At 35.7% G+C, this 23,530-nt stretch overlaps 1 protein-coding gene across 1 annotated transcript in view; it reads right to left on the reverse strand.

Annotated features, from left to right (window-relative positions):
* The window catches only part of dync2h1 (dynein cytoplasmic 2 heavy chain 1), a 120,925-nt gene that overhangs the window by 42,713 nt on the left and 54,682 nt on the right, over nt 1–23,530 (reverse strand). Inside the window, exons 55-71 of the mRNA XM_089121540.1 lie at nt 22,886–23,046; nt 20,396–20,533; nt 20,217–20,330; nt 19,152–19,312; nt 18,726–18,849; nt 17,779–17,900; nt 17,612–17,698; nt 16,281–16,407; nt 15,527–15,668; nt 15,142–15,251; nt 8,856–8,954; nt 8,108–8,231; nt 4,591–4,754; nt 4,386–4,505; nt 2,050–2,184; nt 1,796–1,939; nt 1,308–1,397 (exon numbers count right to left, since the gene is read on the reverse strand). Coding sequence (XP_088977666.1) covers nt 1,308–1,397; nt 1,796–1,939; nt 2,050–2,184; nt 4,386–4,505; nt 4,591–4,754; nt 8,108–8,231; nt 8,856–8,954; nt 15,142–15,251; nt 15,527–15,668; nt 16,281–16,407; nt 17,612–17,698; nt 17,779–17,900; nt 18,726–18,849; nt 19,152–19,312; nt 20,217–20,330; nt 20,396–20,533; nt 22,886–23,046 — 2,162 coding nt within the window. The remainder of the gene's footprint in view (nt 1–1,307; nt 1,398–1,795; nt 1,940–2,049; nt 2,185–4,385; nt 4,506–4,590; nt 4,755–8,107; nt 8,232–8,855; nt 8,955–15,141; nt 15,252–15,526; nt 15,669–16,280; nt 16,408–17,611; nt 17,699–17,778; nt 17,901–18,725; nt 18,850–19,151; nt 19,313–20,216; nt 20,331–20,395; nt 20,534–22,885; nt 23,047–23,530) is intronic.

The following is a 23,530-nucleotide window of genomic DNA, read 5'->3' on the forward strand; positions in this document are numbered from 1 at the left end:
TGGTTTAATTTTTGGTAATTGTATATGCTTTAGTGCATTTTCTTTCTTCTTTGATTTTATTTCAGCTTTGGTTTAGTTCAGTTAATTTTTTATTTATTTTCAGTGACCAATAGGGGCCAGTTGTTATGTCAGAAAATAAAGTCAAATATATATATATTATTTTTATTTAAATAAAATACCCATTCACTCATTATGAAAAACTGTCGTCAAAATGACCGACTGTTCACGACTGTTGTCCAGACATAAGCACCAACATCCTTTAGGTGGTTGATGCTGTGGTTTTTGGTGGGCGTGGTCATCGCTATGGGAACATAACGAGGGCTCTGATTGCTGCTGAGGGTTTTAGGTGGGCGTGGTCACCGCTATGGAAACAAAACGAGGGCTCTGATTGGTGCTGGGGGTTTTAGGTGGGCGTGGTCATTGCTATGGGAACATAACGAGGGCTCTGATTGGTGCTGAGGGTTTTAGGTGGGCGTGGTCACTGCTATGGAAACAAAACGAGGGCTCTGATTGGTGCTGGGGGTTTTAGGTGGGCGTGGTCATTGCTATAGGAACATAACGAGGGCTCTGATTGGTGCTGAGGGTTTTAGGTGGGCGTGGTCATCGCTATGGAAACAAAACGAGGGCTCTGATTGGTGCTGGGGGTTTAGGTGGGTGTGGTCATCGCTATGGGAACATAACGAGGGCTCTGATTGGTGCTGGGGGTTTAGGTGGGTGTGGTCATCGCTATGGGAACATAACAAGGGCTCTGATTGGTGCTGAGGGTTTTAGGTGGGCGTGGTCATTGCTATGGGAACATAACGAGGGCTCTGATTGGTGCTGGGGGTTTTAGGTGGGCGTGGTCATTGCTATGGGAACATAACGAGGGCTCTGATTGGTGCTGAGGGTTTTAGGTGGGCGTGGTCACTGCTATGGAAACAAAACGAGGGCTCTGATTGGTGCTGGGGGTTTTAGGTGGGCGTGGTCATCGCTATGGAAACAAAACGAGGGCTCTGATTGGTGCTGGGGGTTTAGGTGGGCGTGGTCATCGCTATGGAAACAAAACGAGGGCTCTGATTGGTGCTGGGGGTTTAGGTGGGCGTGGTCATCGCTATGGGAACATAACGAGGGCTCTGATTGCTGCTGGGGGTTTTAGGTGGGCGTGGTCACCGCTATGGGAACATAACGAGGGCTCTGATTGCTGCTGAGGGCTTTAGGAGGGCGTGGTCATCACTATGGGAACATATTGAGGGTTCTGATTGGTGCTGGGGGTTTTAGGTGGGCGGGGTCATCTCAATGGGAGCATAATAAGGGATTCAGTGTGTTACCTTGAAGAGTGAGCGGCAGATATACTCATACACCATGTTCTTCAGACTGTTCTCCAGCGTGGAGATCCTCACGTCAGTGCTCTCGCTTTCCTGCATCACACACACACATTTAACTTCACTAATGCCTTAATGATTTTATTGATTTTTTACTGTGTTTTATTGATTTTTCAAGCATACAGCATTAAGGAAAACAGAAAAAAATAAAACAGGGGGTATACATTCTGTTTTGGGGCAAGTATGGATTTACATATCCATATTCATTGATTGTTTACATTACAGTGATCAATCCATTTCTTCCAGTATTTTAGAAATAGATCCTTTTAAAGTCTCAAAATAAAAGTCAAATCTTCCATATTTCTTTATATTTCTTTAACAATTTCTATCCATTCTAAGGGGATGTCCTGCTTACACTAATGCCTTGCATGCTACATTTAATATATTAACAAGTGCCAGTGCATGTGTGTGTGAGGTGTGTTTCGTCACGTCACCTGTTTGTTCTGCAGCGCTCGGTGGAAGAGTCGCAGGTACGACACCAGACTGAACCTGTACATGTTATTAATCTTGGACAGATCCGTGATCACAAAGTACATCTTACTGGCCGTCTCGGCTAGCGGCAGGTACGCGTCCCTTTCCTACACACACACACACACACACACACACACACACACACACAGACTGACGTTACTCTGGTGCCACCTGCTGTTTCAGTCGTTCCTGATGATCACACTCTTCCCAGCATCACCTGGTCGAGTGACGTCTGCAGGCGGTGGAATTCAGTCAGTGATTGGTGGATCAGAGAACTGCTGGCTTTGGTCTGGTTCAGAGATTCAATCAGCTCCTTATTCTCCAGGATATTGCCTTGAGCCGTCGCCAGAGTCTACACACACACAAAACACACACTCTTTGCTGCATATTTGGAGAAACACATCCAGGACACCAGGGGTTTCCAAACTGAGGGAGTGGAAACGTTTAGAGAAAATCACTGTAAAAATGACATATACATAATATAAATATTTGATTAAAATAAGAAACATATTATTAAAATTAATAAGTAACATTTTATTTTAAATAAAAAATATTAATAATTAATAAAGTTTGATTTAAATAAATAACAACTACATTGATAAAAATAATAAATGAATGGAATTTGATTAAAATTAATCATATTTGGAAACGTTTAGAGAAAATCACTGTAAAAATGATATATACATAATATAACTATTTGATTAAAATAAGAAATATATTATTAAAATTAATAAGTAACATTTTATTTAAATAAAAAACATTAATAATTAATAAAGTTTGATTTAAATAAATAACAACTACATTGATAAAAATAATAAATGAATGGAATTTGATTAAAATTAATCATATTTGGAAACGTTTAGAGAAAATCACTGTAAAAATGATATATACATAATATAAATATTTGATTAAAATAATAAATATATTATTAAAATTTATAAGTAACATTTTATTTAAATAAAAAATATTAATAATTATTAAAGTTTGATTTAAATAAATAACAACTACATTGATAAAAATAATAAATGAATGGAATTTGATTAAAATTAATCATATTTGGAAACGTTTAGAGAAAATCACTGTAAAAATGATATATACATAATATAACTATTTGATTAAAATAAGAAATATATTATTAAAATTAATAAGTAACATTTTATTTAAATAAAAAACATTAATAATTAATAAAGTTTGATTTAAATAAATAACAACTACATTGATAAAAATAATAAATGAATGGAATTTGATTAAAATTAATCATATTTGGAAACGTTTAGAGAAAATCACTGTAAAAATGATATATACATAATATAAATATTTGATTAAAATAATAAATATATTATTAAAATTTATAAGTAACATTTTATTTAAATAAAAAATATTAATAATTATTAAAGTTTGATTTAAATTAACAACTACGTTTTATCAAAATAATAAATGAATGGAATTTGATTAAAATTAATCATATTTGGAAACGTTTAGAGAAAATCACTGTAAAAATGTTATATACATAATATAAATATTTGATTAAAATAAGAAATATATTATTAAAATTAATAAGTAACATTTTATTTAAATAACAAATATTAATAATTAATAAAGTTTGATTTAAATAAATAACAACTACATTGATAAAAATAATAAATGAATGGAATTTGATTAAAATTAATCATATTTGGAAACGTTTAGAGAAAATCACTGTAAAAATGATATATACATAATATAAATATTTGATTAAAATAAGAAATATATTATTAAAATTAATAAGTAACATTTTATTTAAATAACAATATTAATAATTAATAAAGTTTGATTTAAATAAATAACAACTACATTGATAAAAATAATAAATGAATGGAATTTGATTAAAATTAATCATATTTGGAAACGTTTAGAGAAAATCACTGTAAAAATGATATATACATAATATAAATATTTGATTAGAATAAGAAATATAGTAATAAAATTAATAAGTAACATTTTATTTAAATAAAAAACATTTATAATTAATAAAGTTTGATTTAAATAAATAACAACTACATTGATAAAAATAATAAATGAATGGAATTTGATTAAAATGAATCATATTTGGAAACGTTTAGAGAAAATCACTGTAAAAATGATATATACATAATATAAATATTTGATTAAAATAAGAAATATATTATTAAAATTAATAAGTAACATTTTATTTAAATAAAAAATATTAATAATTAATAAAGTTTGAATTAAATAAATAACAACTACGTTTGATCAAAATAATAAATATTTAAATTTGATTTTTCATATTTGATTTAAATAAATTAATAATACATATAACATTATAGTACTATAGTGTTTTTAAAAGTTATGATTTAAAGTAAATATTTTCCAAATAATACTTTAAACACATTTATAATATTTATTTTTCACAGTGTTAATGTCTTTATAAATGAAAATATATAGCTGACTTTTAAATTTTAGGACCTGGGGGTGGTTAAAGATGGAAAAGGTCTGCATAAAGCTCATGTGTATGGTGTGTTTGGGAGCATGCTGGGATTGTCGCGTTAGTACCTCCAGCAGCGACTCCTCCAGCTGAGCGAGCTGGATCTTCTTCTCCTCTTCCTGTTGTAAGAGTTTGGTTTTCTCACTCTCCAGCTCTGGCTTCTCCTGCTGGATGGTCAACGCTAGCAGCTAAACACACACACACACAATAATGATGATCTTTATGGAGTTGGAGCAGTTCATAAGTGTGTGTGTGTGTGTGTGTGTGTGTTACCTGTCCTCGCAGTCCTGCTCTTGTGGTGGTGAAGTTGACCTCAGTGATGACAGACGCGGCGTCAGGCGGGATGAAGGGACTGGGGTTACGGGTCGCCAGAAACAGACGGAAATCCTCATTATAGTCGATGACTTTGTCTCCGATCTGCACCACATATCGCGGCCCTGCCACACACACACACACACAGAGAGAGAGCAGAATAAATCATGTTCAGAATGAAGTACTAGTATACCGCTAACCAGGGCCTGAAATTAACACCCGACCACCTGCCAAATGCGGGTGAATTTTGCTATTGGCGGGTAACACTGTCAATGGCAGGTAGCCAATGAGAATTGTGAGTGATTCATTAGGATTTTTACATTTCAACGAAGTCCGCTATTGCGTTGGACTTTAGCTAAAATGTGGCGGCACATTACTGGGGTAAAGAGGCCAGCTGAAACAAAACAAACAGCCAACAAAAAGATGAGGATGAGAAAAAGAAAAGTAAAGAAGACATTTTAACGCAAAGTGAACAATCGGCGGCAATGGCAAGGTTCGTGAGCGGCTGATTTATGACAGCGACTGTTGTTGCGTAACGTTCATGCGATCAGAAAGAAGATGAGGCTCTTTTTCTGACTTCGTGTGCGAGTATTAAACTGTTGATGAGATGGGATGAGATAATGTAATGCGTCGCTGTTGTAGGTTAAAGTACAATGACAGTTGCACAGATGTGTGTGCGTGACGTGTGCAACTGTGCATATTGGGAGTTGGGAACCGGTGAGAAAATGTCCGGTACCCGGTAATTTTATCAGTAATAACAGTATTAATTTAGTTCATATTTAACCGTTCCTGAACGCTGTAAATAAAAGCTGTTAAGAGTAAGACCTGTCTACGTGACTAAATCCGCCATCAACACAGCCGCGTGTGATTTGTTTACGAGCTGCGGTAGGTCTATCTGTACTCAACAGATATACTATATTATTGTCACGATGCTGGGTGAGGCAAGTTCCAAAGAGTTCACAAAGGCTAGCAAGTCCAAATAACAGTAGATTTATTCCAGAAGACGAAGGGAGCACGCACACATCAGAGCAATACAAACAATACCGGACAACAGACAGAGCACAAGCAGGAACTAAATACACAGAGATAATTAACAAATGACTAACAGCTGTGATGAAGGTGATTGGTGTCCATGGTGACTGATCAGTGGCAGGAAACTCAGACAGGGAAACACAAATGAGGAGTGAAACTGTGACAATTATAGCCTATACTATACGTATATGTTGTGTGTGTGTGTCTGTCAAAATCAATGAATAAAAAGATTTTAAAAAAATTTATGTTATTAGAGTTATTATTACTTGACAGCACTTAAATGTGTATTCTTACAAGTTAAAGAACAATATTGTGAAATTCCCGTTTTTTTTTTTTTTTTTTTTTTTTTAACGTATGAGGCAAAAAAAAAAAAAAATGGCTGGTAAAAAGTCTCTGTGGCAGGTGAATTTTTAAATCCACCTGCCACAGTGGCCGGTGGCAAAAAAAAATAACTTCAGGCCCTGCCGCTAACTGAAAACAGTAAGTAAAACTGCATGCAGTAACGTTTTAAACATCAGTATTTTATTATATCACACGACCTAATTACATTATACTGTATGAATAATAATAAATCAAATCAAAATAACACAAAATGGTTAACCCCTTAAGTGCCCCCCAATATAGATGAAAATGCACATTTCGAACTTAAATGGTTGTAATTCAAGAATGCTTTGGAATATAGACGTAAGATTGGTCTCGTTATAAAGAAGACATTTGGCAGATTTTTGTAGAAGTTAAATAATTTAAGAATGTGAAACAGAAAAAAGTTATAGAAGTTTGAGTTTATGAAAACGTCCAATATAAAAAATTGAATTATTCATATTTTATATAAAATTTATATTTTCAAAACCTGAGTGACTCTAAAAAAGCAACAAAAAAAAAAAATTAAAGCCAAAAATCTGAACAAGTTGTGTTTCAAATTTTAGGTTGATATCTCTAAAAATGAGCTTTCAGTGAGATTTTGTTTGGGCGCAGTACCAAACTTTTCCACTAGGGCACAACCAGACTCCATTACTGCCCATATAAGGGCGTCTCCATTTCCATTTGAAATAATAATTATTATAATTATAAAATAATTGAATGGAGGCTTTCTTTTGAACTTTTGGCATGAAAACAAACAGGTTTCTACCCTTCTTTTATGATTTTTCATGTTCATCACAATTTCAAAATAAAGGTCTAAACACGCCTTAGAGTATTAAAATATTCTTGTTGCAGATTGATAAATTACAGCTCGTCTGTAATATTTTTTGAAAATCAATCACCAAATATGAAAACTAGAGATTCTAAGCTTTCAAATGATATATAGTTTGTCAAGATTAGTTTAGGTTTAGTATAGTATAATACTGTTTTAAAATGTAATGGATTTGGGCCCACCGGTGGGCCTGTGACACTAAAGGGGTTGTGAGAAATGCTGTAATTTTGGTTTGAATAATGAGTTGAGGAGGAGACATTAGAACAACCAAAACAGAACTGTTGAAATTGCAATTCATGTGTCACTGGAAATAGAACGTCAAGTTCTGTGAATTGCATTGTGGGATACAGTGTTACATCCAGAGTGTTCTGCAGTGCTGTTATTGTTAATTAAAACTAAAACAAGTAAAAAAAAAAAATCCAGTAACTGAAATAAAATGTAAATAATAAATAAATATTAAATAAAAAAACTAAACGTAAAAAGAAAAAATATATATCATAACTATATATATAAATACTATGTAAATAATACAAAAATAACTGACATAATGCTGAAAAACGAGTAGTATGAATGCAGCCGAGATTGGTGTGGAATCCTCCTCGAGGATTTTTAGGGTTGCCAAATTGACCATGACACTGTGTGTGTGTGTGAGTGTGTGTGTGTGTGTGGTCTCTCCTGTATGTCTGCAATGCAGTAGTCTGTACACACACTTTAATTTCCCTCTCTCTTTCTCTCCTCATCCAAGCGCTGAAAAACTCTTCGTTTATCTGCCTCCCGCCGGTCCCTGATAGACTCAGACATATCTGCTTCACACACACACACACACACACGCACACACACAGCAGCATATGGAGGAGGCTTCAGAGATGCCCGCGGGTCTTATTTCATACAGCTGGGACTGGAGGATAAACACACTACAGGAGAGGAGGGGTGTGTGTGTGTGTGTGTGTGTGTGTGTGTGTCTCTTAGGAGTGTCTAACTCCACGAGTTCTGTCTGAACCCACACGTTTCAAGCCTCAATGAATTTTTCAGTCCTTACTGAAAGTAAAATGTCAAAATCACAGCCAATCAGAACACACACAACTGTTCAAAAGTGTGTGAGCTTTTTTTTAAAAAGAACTTAATTCAGTAATAACATGACTGATATAAACTGTATAAAGACACACCGCCACCTACTGCAGGCTGAGGATAGCGATACGGTGATCCTCCAGATCAGTGTGAGACAGCCCTGGTTTCTAGCTCACACACACTCACCCTGTGCGATGAGATCTCTCCGCAGCAGCGGGTACAGGACCGGCTCCACGCCGTCCATCTCCTGGATGATCAGGGTTTTCCCGAAGCGCACGGATAACTCCAACACCGTCATGAAGTTAGTGTCCTGAGACAGATCAGGTCAAATGTGCTCGTGAGATCTCAGGGGTTTGGCCAGGGTTACTCTAGTTCACTGAAACTACACTCTCATTTTCATTTACTTTAACTTGATTTACACAAATAACTCAGAAAAAAAAGTATATAACCTATCTATATATATAAAAACATTTAAAATGAATTAAAAAAAAATACTAAAACGTTAAATAGAATTTTAATGAAAATGTAATATATATATAAAAATCATAGTATTAATCAAAAATAAATTAATACTAAAAAAAAATGGTCCTGACATTAAAAATAAAAAAATCAAATACACATTTATTTTATAGGGTTTCTGCGGGTCAAATTTAAGACCTTTTTAAGACCTTTTAAGACCATAAAAATTGAAATTTAAGACCTACACGACGCATTACCAAAAAAAAAAATTTAAATCAAAAAATATTTGTAAAAAAATATTTTCAACTATTAGACTTTTTAAGACCCCGCGGAAACCCTGATATATGGACATGCCAAAATGAGATGTTTGAAATTATGCTTGAATTGAATTGCAAGTACACTGAATTGTAGGATACAGTATTACAGTTCTGAGATACGGCCCAGACGTGTGTGTGTGCGTGTGTGTGTGTTTTACCTGTTGGTTTATGACCTCCAGACGATGTGCTTTCAGATGCGTTTGCAACCACTCTGTGGCGCGAGAGGACGGATCGATCAAGAACGGACAAGAAGCACTCTGGGAGACGAGAGGAGGAGAGAGACAAGATGAGACGAGACGAGAGGAGAAGAGGAGAGACGAGAAGAAGTGAAGACCGAGTGACGAGAGGAAACGAGAGGAGATGAGAGGAGAGAATAGAAGAAACGAGAGGAGAGATGAAGAGAGACAAGAGAAGAAAAGATAAGTTTCCAATCAATGGGAAATAACACAAATTATTAATAATTCAAAAATAAATTATAATAAATAACTTCTTCTATAAGAAGAGTAGGAAAGTGTCCAGCTCATATTTCACCTCAAACAATGAGAATCTGAAGGAAAAATATGTTTAATTGTTCAAAAAAATCTTGAAACAGGCTTCATTTTCTTATGTAGATTTCACAGTGAAATATGAGCCAGGCGGTTCCTGACAGGTTTCGTCAGATTCTATTTCCTGCACGTGTTCTTTTCATTTCACTTGTTCTCTATGGCAACAAAACGTGGGTAGCCATAGAAACCAGACTCCTTAAGAACACAAATTATAAACATCTCACACACACGTCACATGGTTCAATCAGTTCCGATGAGATCATACGTCCCCAAATAAAACAATAATTAAGTTAATAAGACATTCACGCCAGGGGTTTTATTTCAAGGCCTGTTCGCACTGTGAAACTTTACTTACAATCAAGAGACATTTTGTCCCATTATTTCGGTCAGTTATTGCAATATAAACTCACTGACCAATAAGACGTTCTTTTCCACTTGAGGACAGGACATTACAACAGTTTATATCAAATGCAATGTAAGTCGTTGTTCATTCAAGCAGGAACAGTTTTCATGTGAGCAATAGTTTGATATAGTTTTAATCAAACGATTCAATCAACAACCAGTGCATAGAATTAAGTCCCGCCCTATATTTTTTAGCCGTTTCAATCTGAAATCTGACAATAGAAGTGCAGTCACTGTTTCTTCAAGCATGTGAGCAAACGCAGAGTGATTTGCTCATCATTTGCACTCATCATTCATCATGCTCATCATTCTTTTCAAAAACTGACTGACATTTTTGCTTGTGAAAAAGTTTTGATGTGGATTTTGTGGCGCGTTGTTGCATCTTTCCTGGTGTGAACAAGCCTTTAGATCTCGGGTGAGTCAGGACTAGTTCATAGTATAATATAGTATAGTATGTTATTGTAGAGTGGGAATGGTATAGTATGGTATGGTATGGTATAATGGGAAAGGTATAGTGGGAATGGTATATTATGGTATGGTATAGTATATTAGGAAAGTTTAATGGGAAAGGTATAGAATGGTATAGTTTAGTGGGAAAGTTATAGTATGGTATAATTTAATGGGAAAGGTATAGTATGGTATAGTTTAATGGGAGGTATAGTATGGTATAATTTAGTGGGAATGGTGTAGTATGGTATAATTTAATGGGAAAGGTATAGTATGGTATAGTTTAGTGGGAATCAGTGGTGGAGGAAGTACTGAATCTCAGTACTTAAGTAAAAGTACAAATAACCAGATAAATATTTACTTTAGTAAAAGTAGAAGTAACACAATGACTACCATACTAAAGTAAAAAGTAAAAAGTACTGTATTTTAAATGTACTTTAAGTATTAAAAGTAAAAGTACTTGCATTACAATTTATTATCTTAATGTCTATTTTCTAATGATTAATAAAACATTTAATTCTAACTCATTCAACCTAATAGCCTACTCCTATAATGATGTTCAATAATGATGGAAAAAAATGTCACCATTTCTGAAACAAGCTTGCAATTAGGCAATATCATGCTTATCCTTACTATATGTTAATAACTATGTTTGGCAGTAAACGCGATTCATTTATGGTGTAATTCTGAACCTCTTGGCTTGCCATAATCCTAAACAAACCAAATATATAGTACACACGGTGCGTTTCCTATGCACGTAAAAACAAATTTTCGCGTATGAGTTGCATGATAAACACACTGCGTGCGAGACGCATTTAGTGTGACCGGGTTGATATACTGTATCTATGGCAACCAAACGTCACTGGTGAGACAAACATGCAACGAGCGGACGGTCAGATTACGTTTTGGCAGGGGAAAAACTGATCAGAAAATGTAACGAAAATGTAACAGAAGTTGTAGAAATGTAGTGGAGTAGAAAGTATAATAATTGCTGCAAAATGTAACGAAGTAAAAGTAAAAAGTATGCACTATTTATTGTACTTAAGTAAAGTAAAGATACGTGAAAAATGTACTTAAGTAAAGTAACGAAGTATTTGTACTTCGTTACATTCCACCACTGGTGGGAATGGTATAGTATGGTATAGTTTAGTGGGAATGGTATAGTATGGTATAGTTTAATGGGAATGGTATAGTATGGTATAGTTTAGTGGGAATGGTATAGTATGGTATAGTTTAATGGGAATGGTATAGTATGGTATAGTTTAATGGGAATGGTATAGTATGGTATAGTTTAATGGGAATGGTATAGTATGGTATAGTTTAATGGGAAAGGTATAGTATGGTATAATTTAGTGGGAATGGTGTAGTATGGTATAATTTAATGGGAAAGGTATAGTATGGTATAGTTTAGTGGGAATGGTGTAGTATGGTATAATTTAATGGGAAAGGTATAGAATGGTATAGTTTAGTGGGAATGGTGTAGTATGGTATAATTTAATGGGAAAGGTATAGTATGGTATAATTTAGTGGGAATGGTATAGTATAGTGGGAATGGTATAGTATGGTATAGTTTAGTGGGAATGGTATATTATGGTATAGTTTAGTGGGAATGGTGTAGTATGGTATAATTTAATGGGAAAGGTATAGAATGGTATAGTTTAGTGGGAATGGTGTAGTATGGTATAATTTAATGGGAAAGGTATAGTATGGTATAATTTAGTGGGAATGGTATATTATGGTATAGTTTAGTGGGAATGGTATAGAATGGTATAATTTAATGGGAAAGGTATAGAATGGTATAGTTTAGTGGGAATGGTGTAGTATGGTATAATTTAATGGGAAAGGTATAGTATGGTATAATTTAGTGGGAATGGTATAGTATAGTGGGAATGGTATAGTATGGTATAGTTTAGTGGGAATGGTATATTATGGTATAGTTTAGTGGGAATGGTATAGAATGGTATAATTTAATGGGAAAGGTATAGAATGGTATAGTTTAGTGGGAATGGTGTAGTATGGTATAATTTAATGGGAAAGGTATAGTATGGTATAATTTAGTGGGAATGGTATAGTATAGTGGGAATGGTATAGTATGGTATAGTTTAGTGGGAATGGTATATTATGGTATAGTTTAGTGGGAATGGTGTAGTATGGTATAATTTAATGGGAAAGGTATAGTATAGTGGGAATGGTATAGTATGGTATAGTTTAGTGGGAATGGTATAGTATGGTATAGTTTAATGGGAAAGGTATAGTATGGTATAATTTAATGGGAAAGGTATAGAATGGTATAGTTTAGTGGGAATGGTGTAGTATGGTATAATTTAATGGGAAAGGTATAGAATGGTATAGTTTAGTGGGAATGGTGTAGTATGGTATAATTTAATGGGAAAGGTATAGTATAGTGGGAATGGTATAGTATGGTATAGTTTAGTGGGAATGGTATAGTATGGTATAGTTTAATGGGAAAGGTATAGTATGGTATAATTTAGTGGGAATGGTATAGAATGGTATAATTTAATGGGAAAGGTATAGAATGGTATAGTTTAGTGGGAATGGTGTAGTATGGTATAATTTAATGGGAAAGGTATAGTATGGTATAATTTAGTGGGAATGGTATAGTATAGTGGGAATGGTATAGTATGGTATAGTTTAGTGGGAATGGTATAGTATGGTATAGTTTAGTGGGAATGGTATAGAATGGTATAATTTAATGGGAAAGGTATAGAATGGTATAGTTTAGTGGGAATGGTGTAGTATGGTATAATTTAATGGGAAAGGTATAGTATAGTGGGAATGGTATAGTATGGTATAGTTTAGTGGGAATGGTATAGTATGGTATAGTTTAATGGGAAAGGTATAGTATGGTATAATTTAATGGGAAAGGTATAGAATGGTATAGTTTAGTGGGAATGGTGTAGTATGGTATAATTTAATGGGAAAGGTATAGAATGGTATAGTTTAGTGGGAATGGTATAGAATGGTATAATTTAATGGGAAAGGTATAGAATGGTATAGTTTAGTGGGAATGGTGTAGTATGGTATAATTTAATGGGAAAGGTATAGTATAGTGGGAATGGTATAGTATGGTATAGTTTAGTGGGAATGGTATAGTATGGTATAGTTTAATGGGAAAGGTATAGTATGGTATAATTTAGTGGGAATGGTATAGAATGGTATAATTTAATGGGAAAGGTATAGATTGGTATAGTTTAGTGGGAATGGTGTAGTATGGTATAATTTAATGGGAAAGGTATAGTATGGTATAATTTAGTGGGAATGGTATAGTATAGTGGGAATGGTATAGTATGGTATAGTTTAGTGGGAATGGTATATTATGGTATAGTTTAGTGGGAATGGTATAGAATGGTATAGTTTAGTGGGAATGGTGTAGTATGGTATAATTTAATGGGAAAGGTATAGTATAGTGGGAATGGTATAGTATGGTATAGTTTAGTGGGAATGGTATAGTATGGTATAGTTTAATGGGAAAGGTATAGTATGGTATAATTTAATGGGAAAGGTATAGAATGGTATAGTTTAGTGGGAATGGTGTAGTATGGTATAATTTAATGGGAAAGGTATAGAATGGTATAGTTTAGTGGGAATGGTGTAGTATGGTATAATTTAATGGGAAAGGTATAGTATAGTGGGAATGGTATAGTATGGTATAGTTTAGTGGGAATGGTATAGTATGGTATAGTTTAATGGGAAAGGTATAGTATGGTATAATTTAGTGGGAATGGTATAGAATGGTATAATTTAATGGGAAAGGTATAGAATGGTATAGTTTAGTGGGAATGGTATAGTATGGTATAATTTAATGGGAAAGGTATAGTATGGTATAATTTAGTGGGAATGGTATAGTATAGTGGGAATGGTATAGTATGGTATAGTTTAGTGGGAATGGTATAGTATGGTATAGTTTAATGGGAAAGGTATAGTATGGTATAGTTTAGTGGGAATGGTATAGTATGGTATAATTTAATGGGAAAGGTATAGTATGGTATAATTTAGTGGGAATGGTATAGTATAGTGGGAATGGTATAGTATGGTATAGTTTAGTGGGAATGGTATAGTATGGTATAGTTTAATGGGAAAGGTATAGTATGGTATAGTTTAGTGGGAATGGTATAGTATGGTATAATTTAATGGGAAAGGTATAGTATGGTATAATTTAGTGGGAATGGTATAGTTTAGTGGGAATGGTATAGTATGGTATAGTTTAATGGGAATGGTATAGTATGGTATAGTTTAGTGGGAATGGTATAGTATGGTATAATTTAATGGGAAAGGTATAGAATGGTATAGTTTAGTGGGAAAGGTATAGTATGGTATAATTTAATGGGAAAGGTATAGTATGGTATAATTTAGTGGGAATGGTATAGTATAGTGGGAATGGTATAGTATGGTATAGTTTAGTGGGAATGGTATAGTATGGTATAGTTTAATGGGAAAGGTATAGTATGGTATAATTTAGTGGGAATGGTATAGTATAGTGGGAATGGTATAGTATGGTATAGTTTAGTGGGAATGGTATAGTATAGTGGGAATCAATGGTATAGTATAGTGGGAAAGGAATATAGTGTGAATGGTATAGTATAGTGGGAATCAATGGTATAGTATAGTGGGAAAGGTATAGTATGGTATAATATGGTATAGTATAGTGGGAATCAATGGTATAGTATATTGGGAAAGGTATAGTATGGTATAGTTTAGTGGGAATGGTATAGTATGTTATAGTATAGTGGGAATCAATGGTATAGTATATTGGGAAAGGTATAGTATGATATGGGATAGTGGGAAAGGTATAGTATGGTATAGTATAGTGGGAAAGGTATAGTATGGTATAGTTAAGTGGGAATCAATGGTATAGTATGGAATAGTATGGGAAGTCAACACTTCTAAGTATACATATGCAATCTTACCAGTGATCTTAGTTCATTAATCTGATGTCAGCAATGGACAGACAGACATGAATGAGTGAACGCTGGGCATTGTGGGAAAACAGATGAACAGAGTGGTCTGTGCGTGTGTGTATGTGTGTTACCTGCAGGATGACCAGAGCATTCTCCATCGACAGGTCGTCAGACGGCAACCCTTCGCCCTTCCAGATCAGCTGCTCGCTCTCAGAACACAGGAAGTGACGCAAATCAAACTCTGCCAATCAGAGAGCACCACTGTTAAAGCCTCGGCCAATCAGAAGAGCTAAAAAATGGTGTCAAACGTAATCAGAAATGTTTTCCATAAATGTCATTCATGTTCAATGTGTGTGTGTGTTACTCTGCAGTCCTGAGCTGCTCATCCAGTCGTCTAGGCTGTGTATGTGTGTGTGTGTGTGTGTGTGTGTGTGTGTGTGTGTTACTCTGCAGTCCTGAGCTGCTCATCCAGTCGTCTAGGCTGTGTATGTGTGTGTGTGTGTGTGTGTGTGTTACTCTGCAGTCCTGAGCTGCTCATCCAGTCGTCTAGGCTGCTGCGCCGCTGGTCTTCAGGAGCCGCAGGAAGATACGTGATGAAAGCAGCAGATAGTTGAGCTCTCTTAGGAAGAGTGTCCAACTCCTCACTGATCTCATCCACCTACACACACACACACACACACACAACATTCCTGAGGACTTTACATAGACTTCCATTGGTTTTATATCAGGTTAATGATATTTTAGATGGCCAAAACTAACACATCACAGAAACATTAAAACACTAGATTTATTTATAAGTCTTTTTAACTAGTGAGGACCAGGTAAATGTCTTCAGGAGTCAGTTGGCATAATATTTCATAATGTAAGTGAGGACATTTGGCCCTAACAAGTATAGTGTATATATAATATAAGTACAGTATATATAGGTTTGGACCTGTACACACAAACACACTCACACACACCTTCGGCTTCCATTGACATAATGATTTGTATACTATTTTATACTATTAACCCTACCACTAAACCTGCACGTCACACAAAAAACTTTCTGCATTACTACATTAAAATAATGTAAAAAAATAAAAAATAAAAAAATAAAAAAATGTAAAAATTAAAAAAAAAAATAATAATTTTTTTAATTTTCTAAAAATTTCTGGGGATTTCTGGAGATTAAAAAAAAAATTCTGGGGATTAAAAATTTCTGGTATTACTTTCCTTGTGGGGACATTTTGAACCACACACACACACACACACACACACACACACACACCTGTGCGGTCCAGCGAGTGTGTTCTCCGTCCAGCTGCTGCAGGAGTTTCTCCGCTGCGCTGATGGTCTCCTGTGCTCTGCTCACCTCAGACTCCAGTTTTGCTGCTTCAGTCGTACGACACTGAAATCTGGACACCACAGAGGAAATGTCACACACACACACACACACACACACACACACACACACACACACAAACTAGTGAGCTACATAGACAGCATTTAAGCCATCTAGGACGTGCTCACACAGTGAATGTTGTCCCAAAAGCCAATATTGCATGCAGCATTTGTGAAGGCAATTCCAGAATACATTAGGGTTATTATCATTAACTAAAAATAAATATAGTAAAAAGTATTATAGAAAGAAAAAAACATTAAAGGAGCAGTTCACTTTAAAAAAAACTTTTGCTGATAATTTACTCACCCCCATGTCATCCAAGATGTCCATGTCTTTCTTTCTTCAGTCGAAAAGAAATTAAGGTTTTTGATGAAAACATTCCAGGATTTTTTCCATATAATGGACTTTAATGGGGACCAAACGGTTCAAGGTCCAAATGAGAGTTTCAGTGCAGCTTCAAAGGACTTTAAACGACACCAGACGATGAATAAGGGTCTTATCTAGCCAAATAAATCTTTTTCCGATTTATTTCGTTCATTTTGTTCGTTGAATCAACCAAATGACTTGTTCATTTTGAGTTCGAACTGGAGAGTCATGGACGTGCATCACAGAACAGAGAACTAAAACTTTAAACTTTGTTATTTATTTTTGAAATGACCGATTGTTTGGCTAGACAAGACCCTTATTCATCGTCTGGTGTCGATTAAAGCCCTTTGAAGCTGCACTGAAACTCTCATTTGGACCTTGAATCGTTTGGACCCCATTGAAGTCCATTATATGGAGAAAAATCCTGGAATGTTTTCATCAAAAACCTTCATTTCTTTTCGACTGAAGAAAGAAAGACGTGGACATCTTGGATGACATGGGGGCAAGTAAATTATCAGCAAAAGTTTTTTTTTAAAACATAAGCTTTTATTTTTTTCAGCTAGTTGCCAAGGCAGCATTTCTTGCTTCATGCAGTACTAAATTAACAAAAAATGAATAAACTAAAAAAAACACTTGGATACTTAAAAATAATAATAATAAAAAAATATATATTAAAAAAATGTAAAATGAAACAGAAAAAATATATAAAATCCAATTGAAAATATCAACAAAAACTATAATAGCAAAAACACTGGAATGCACTGATATACATAATATAATCCGAATAAAGGAAAAGTTGAAATATTTTGAAACGCTTTCATGTGAAATCAAACATGGTGTGATGTTTTTACTTCTCCTTCAGCTCAAGGACTCTCTCTCCCACAGAGTTCAGCTCCTTCTCCAGCCGGTTCTTGCGGTTCTCCGTCTTGCGCAGGTTTCTGGCAGAACACAGAGAGAACGCGTCAGAAACAGGCCTCAGTGAATCCCCAGCATGCTTTGCTCGTGTGTGTGTACTGACTCCATCAGGCCGGCGTGCTCCGTCTCCAGCGGCTGGATCCTCTCCAGGACGTGCGAGTACTGAACGTTGGCCTTCACCCAGACGGCCAGAGGAGCGGCGGCCGCACTCGCACGCTTGGCGTTCTTCAACACAACGACTGACCATTAGATGATTGCTCACCGTTACCAGACACACCTCTCAGAAGAGCAGCCGTTACCAACATGACTTTACTCTGAGGCGGGTGTGTGAAAACATTTCAACCCAAATTTCACCACAAATATTGTTTTTTGAGAAAATTAAGCACACTTTATCCCAAATAATCATGAGTGTGTGTGTGTAAGTGATGTTTTTAAACGTTTTAGTCTCTTCTGTTCACCAAGGCTGCATTTATTTGATCAGAAATACAGTAAAAACTTGCTAAATATTATTATAATATAAAAGAACTGTTTTCCATGTGAATATATAGTATAGAGTAATTTATTCCTGTATTTTCAGCATCATTACTCCAGTCTTCAGTGTCACATGATCACTCTAATATGATGATTTGCTGATTATTATCAGTGTTGAAAACGGTTCGTATGTTGATGTTTTCAGGATTCTTTGATGAATATAAAGCATTTAATTGAAATCTAATCTTTTGTAACATTATAAAAGTCTTTACTGCCACTTTTTATGCGTCCTTGCTGAATAAAAGTGTTCATTTCTTTAATAAAAGTTATCTTACTGACCCCAAACTTTTGAACAGTACTGTAATTTAAACCCTTAAATATTAAAGTTTGAGAGCTGCTTTTTTAATGTGAGTTTAGGTGGAAAATGTGCTTGAAAATAGTGTCAATGTAAAAAAAAAAGGTGAAATGATGCAACTTCACCTGATTTGGTGAAGAAATGACACTTGCATTACAAAAATAATAATATTTGTGTGATTTTAAAAAGTTACAGTGTTACCAACGTGAGCTTGTTTCTCTAACCTTCGGGTCAAACGATGCCTTGTTCCTATGCAGAAGCTCCTCGACGCTCTGTCGGATGTCTTGCGTGATGTTGCGCGCGTCAAACGTGGCGATGTCCTCCCTCACTCCTCGCTTGGCTAAGAAACTGACGTTTACAAACACTCCATTAGCTCTTCAATTATTCTACTAATTTAATGTTTTAACCAAAAGCAAATGACCTAACATCTCTACACGCCCATTTGCAATGAAAATGCTCTAAATTAAAATCATTAATTAGTTTAGGATGAGGCTGGATTCATTTAGCCTGAAGAGTATGAGAGGTGTAATAAGCAATATGACAGTCTAATTTCCCCAGAAGAGATAAACACCATAAATAAAGGCAGGATTCATTTAAAGCACGGATAATGACAGAGCGGCTCCCACTCGCATCACGTGTGTCTCTCTCACCTCTTCATGCTGACCCAGGACGTGTCAAATATTCCCATGAGCCTCAGCACCCCCTCCAGGATGTCTCTGATGACGTCGGGTGGCATTCGCAGCGACCGGATCTCGGACAGCGACTCTGATTTAATGTTCCCTACTGCCTGCTTCGCCTCGTCCACCAGGGGCTGAGCACACACACATACACATACACACAAGCAGATAGAAACACACACATACTCCATGGATCACGGCAGCTACAGTATATCCAGATGATCGTGAAAGGCAAAAGCGAAAACTAAATTAAAAAAAGTGTGTAAACTGAAATACAATTAGAACCTGCATAGCTGATGATAACTAGCTGAACCTGATAAACTGATCATTGTTAACGTGTGTTTAAACTATATCAGTTATCACATGCACAAACGTGGGCAAAAAATAAAAGCTAAATAGGAAGAAAAAAATGTAACTAACAGTGATAGTAAACTCTAATGAAAATACAACAGAAAATCTAAATTAAAAATAAATATTTACATATTTTTACAAATATATTATTACTTATCATTAAAATATTATAAATAGAATAGAATAGAATAGAATAGAATAAATCTTTATTGTCCACCGAGGTGGAAATCAGTACAAAACAGATAAAAACATACAAATAATGTCTCAGGCATAATAAAGAAACATTTCTAGATTAATAAAAAAAAAAGAATATATATACTTATACATTAAAATAGCATTAAAAAGTATATTATATTATATTGTTATGAATATAATTAAAAAGTTTAACATTTTAAAAAACAATAATAACCCTGGATGTTTATGTTAATATTCTGAATAATATTTTATTTTTGTGTCTGTTTTCAATTTAATTTTAGTTCAAATTTGTTGGGTTTTTTGTCCCTTTTTTAATGTTTATATATTTTTTTTATTAAGTTTTATTTGTTATTTTTATTTTAGTACTCCAAGCTAAACCATATAAAACAGACAAATGTTGCCTAGGCGAGCTAGCGGAAATAAAATCTATATATTATTTTTAAATATATTTAAATGTTCTGTTTCAGGAGTAACCCAGACAGGTGTGCTCACCTGAACCTCTCTGAGCTCCTCGTCGATCTTCTTCTTCCGCTCTTCAGTTTTGGACACTTCCTGTGCCATTCTCTCTTTGATCTTCTCCATCTCCGTCTTCTGGTCACTGGCGTTCTGAAACACAGCGTATGTAAAGACCCTCGGATGTGTCTATTTACACACACGTCTCAAACACACACCTGCATGGACGCGGTGATTTCCTGCAGGGCTGCGTCCGCCTCGGCTTGTTTGGTCTTTAATAAGTCGCTCTGCTCGGCCGCCCGCCTCTTCAGCTCATCCACCAATGCCTTGGCTTCATTCAGCTTGGCCACGCCCGCCTGCAGTCACATGACAACTGTTTAATTCTCTACCTCAGTGATTCTCAAAGTGTGGAGATCAGCAAAACAAGGAATCGTTGTTCTTCAGCCCAACTTGTCACTAGGGTTGGGTATCGTTTGAATTTGAACGATTCTGATTCCGATTCCGATTCCTTGTTTCGATTCCGGTTCCTAACGATTCTCGATTCCGATTCTTTTAAGAAGCAGGGTCAAAAAAAGTTTAGCTAACCTTGCTAACCAAGTCTTTCTGAAGGAAATACTCCTTCTGTCAAAAATTTTGCATTTTGCCGAGATTTCGTTAATTTTTTAAAAAAGTGAAGCCACACTTTGGGCCGCCGACGTAAGCTACTCATGTTCGACTCGCGTGGTTATGCCAACACTTCCGGTAGACGCTTCTTCGTTGGTGTTGTTCAGCGGTTTCTTCTTCCGCTCGGCGGACTGTGAATATCGAAACTAAGAATCGAAATTGTAACTTTTGAACGATTCCGGGAAAAACGAAAAGTTAAGGTGCGTTCTATTATTCATCCGTCTCGGAGATCCGAATCAGACGACAGACGTTGCCTAGCAACACGCCCCCTTTCCTCGGATTTCTCCTCTCGGACGTCGGACAACCGTGAGACCACCGAGCAAGAATTCCGTTTCGGAATTCAAGATGGCTGCGCTCTGTGACTTGTAAGAATTAATTGTTTTAATTGTTTTTGAACCGCTTTGGTTTTTTAAATGACTGTTATAGACCCTTTTACAGTTGGTAAACATGGTGACGTTTTTTTGTGGGCGGAGCTTAGGTGGAGGCAGAAAGATCCATCTGGCCGCTTCACTAACGCTAGTTAGCAAGGATTGTTAGCTTGTTTTTTAACAATGACTGGAGAAAATACGATATTATCTTAATGTGTAAGGTCACTCAGTGTCCAGGACCGCGATTGTTATTTCCAAAAGTTATTTTTAACGGACGGAACCAGATTGGCCGACCCGTAGCCGCCTACACGCTCACTCAATGCATGGACGATCTGACAGGATTAACGAACGTTACCTCGGTTGAGTGGACTGACTTCTACACCTACCTTATAGAGAAACCGATCGTAAAGAGAAACTGAGGGCATATAAACCTTCAGATGCCTATATGGTCGTGTACAAGACTTGTGTGTACGATCCGCAGTTCTGCCGAGCCAGCGCCGAGACCACGACAATGTAAAGAGTGACATTACAGTGCGATTTTAATGATGTGAATATTTTCTAGGAATAAAAAGTCCAGATACAGCATATTCATTTTTTATCAATTCTTGCACCAAACAACACAACAAGATGACATTTAATAATAGTAACAATTATTTAAGCTCCTTATTATGTAGCCGAATCTGTTTCGCCTTCAGTTTTCACTTTGTTTTGCCTCCAGCTAGCGCCGTGACGTAACTGTGACGTCGGCGCAAAAGGGGTCTATAATCACTCGTATTACTGCGTCCCCTGTAGGTATGGGAATCGGTTGTTGTGAGTGCAATTACTGACGTTGCTAGCGTTGCTAACAGAAGAATAACATGAAAAACATTAATAAAGTGAACATTTTCAAGTTCAAATGGCTGCGTTTTAATAATTTTTTTTAATGTAAGTGCCTGGTACTCGGCCATTGCTACCATTATAGCAGCTTTCCGGGTGGCGTCCATTTTTTTTCTCCGACTCGGACGCGCAAAACAAATAGAACGCTTGATTAGTCCCGGTTCCAATCGATACTCGATTCTCGATACCCAACCCTACTTGTCACCATTGGAACAAGCCGAACAGACAACAGAACAATGGACCAATCACAAGCTGCTATTGTAACTCCGCTTCTGAAGACCAGCAAGAATCTGAGCTCGTGATGTGAGGCGCCGTCAAAAGCAGTCATATATTTGTGCTTTTATATATTGTTCAGTTCATCCAAAGCATCACTGAGATATTTAAAGATTTTGTTTTAAATTAATAGTTCAGTTCTATGATTTACTAGTGCTCTGCTGCCATACATTATAGGTATCCATTTTACACATTTAGAAAAGCGCCATGTTTTATTTTGTGTCACCATTCTTGGTCGTGTAACTGTATTTAAATAGGGCAAACGTGGAGGTGTTTGGTCACTTTTAACTTTGGTATGAATCCTAATGAATGAACTAGGATAAGCTAAGTGCTATCAAAGTGTGCCGCGCGCCAGAGCGAGAGAGGTATGTATAAACTCGTCTTATTTAAGGGAATAACACAGTTTAATGTGGAAAAAACTGTGGTCTTTAATAAATAATCTTGCAATGCCGACCGTTCGTTTGTATGTGTAATGCTCTTTCTGTTCCGGTCGGGAACATTAGCATGTGGGCTCCTGAAGCTGCTCACCTGTAGATGCTGTTGTTTGTGGGTCAGCTCCTTGCGTTTGGAGCTGTAGATGGACTGGTACACCTGCAGAAAGCTCAGGTATTGACTAGGAGTGGCTCCGAATTCCCGACACGACTCGTGGATCGCCAGGAAGGACCGATAGAGCTCTGCATGCACGGATGCTGAGAGACAACCAATCAGAGAGCAGTTCAGGAACACTCATCCTTCCCTCGGGTGATACGGACCCGAAAATAATTTTAGAAATTTTTAACAGAAACTGAGGGGTTAAAACGCTATGACTTGTGTCGCACATTGAACCATGAATACAAAAAAATAAAAATAAAAATAAATACAAAAATAGAAAACCTAAAAATGCTCAAAATTCAAACTAAAAATGCTAAAACTTTACCATAAAATTATCGTATGTCTAAATGTGTATTTGAATGCATAGAGTGGCTAGAGTTATAAAATATCATGTTATATATATATATATATATATATATATTTTTTTTTTTTCCACAATTGGTCACAAAGACACCTAATGTTAGATATTTTAAACTGAATTAAAAGGGTTATACATGAAATTGAAGGTTATTGTCAATCGAAGTTGAAAGAATGTGTGGAATGTGCTTAAATTACTATTTATTGATCAAATCTAGTTATTAA

The sequence above is a fragment of the Pimephales promelas genome, chromosome 16, assembly GCF_988280905.1.
Source record: "Pimephales promelas chromosome 16, fPimPro1.hap1.1, whole genome shotgun sequence".
Classification (NCBI taxonomy): domain Eukaryota; kingdom Metazoa; phylum Chordata; class Actinopteri; order Cypriniformes; family Leuciscidae; genus Pimephales; species Pimephales promelas.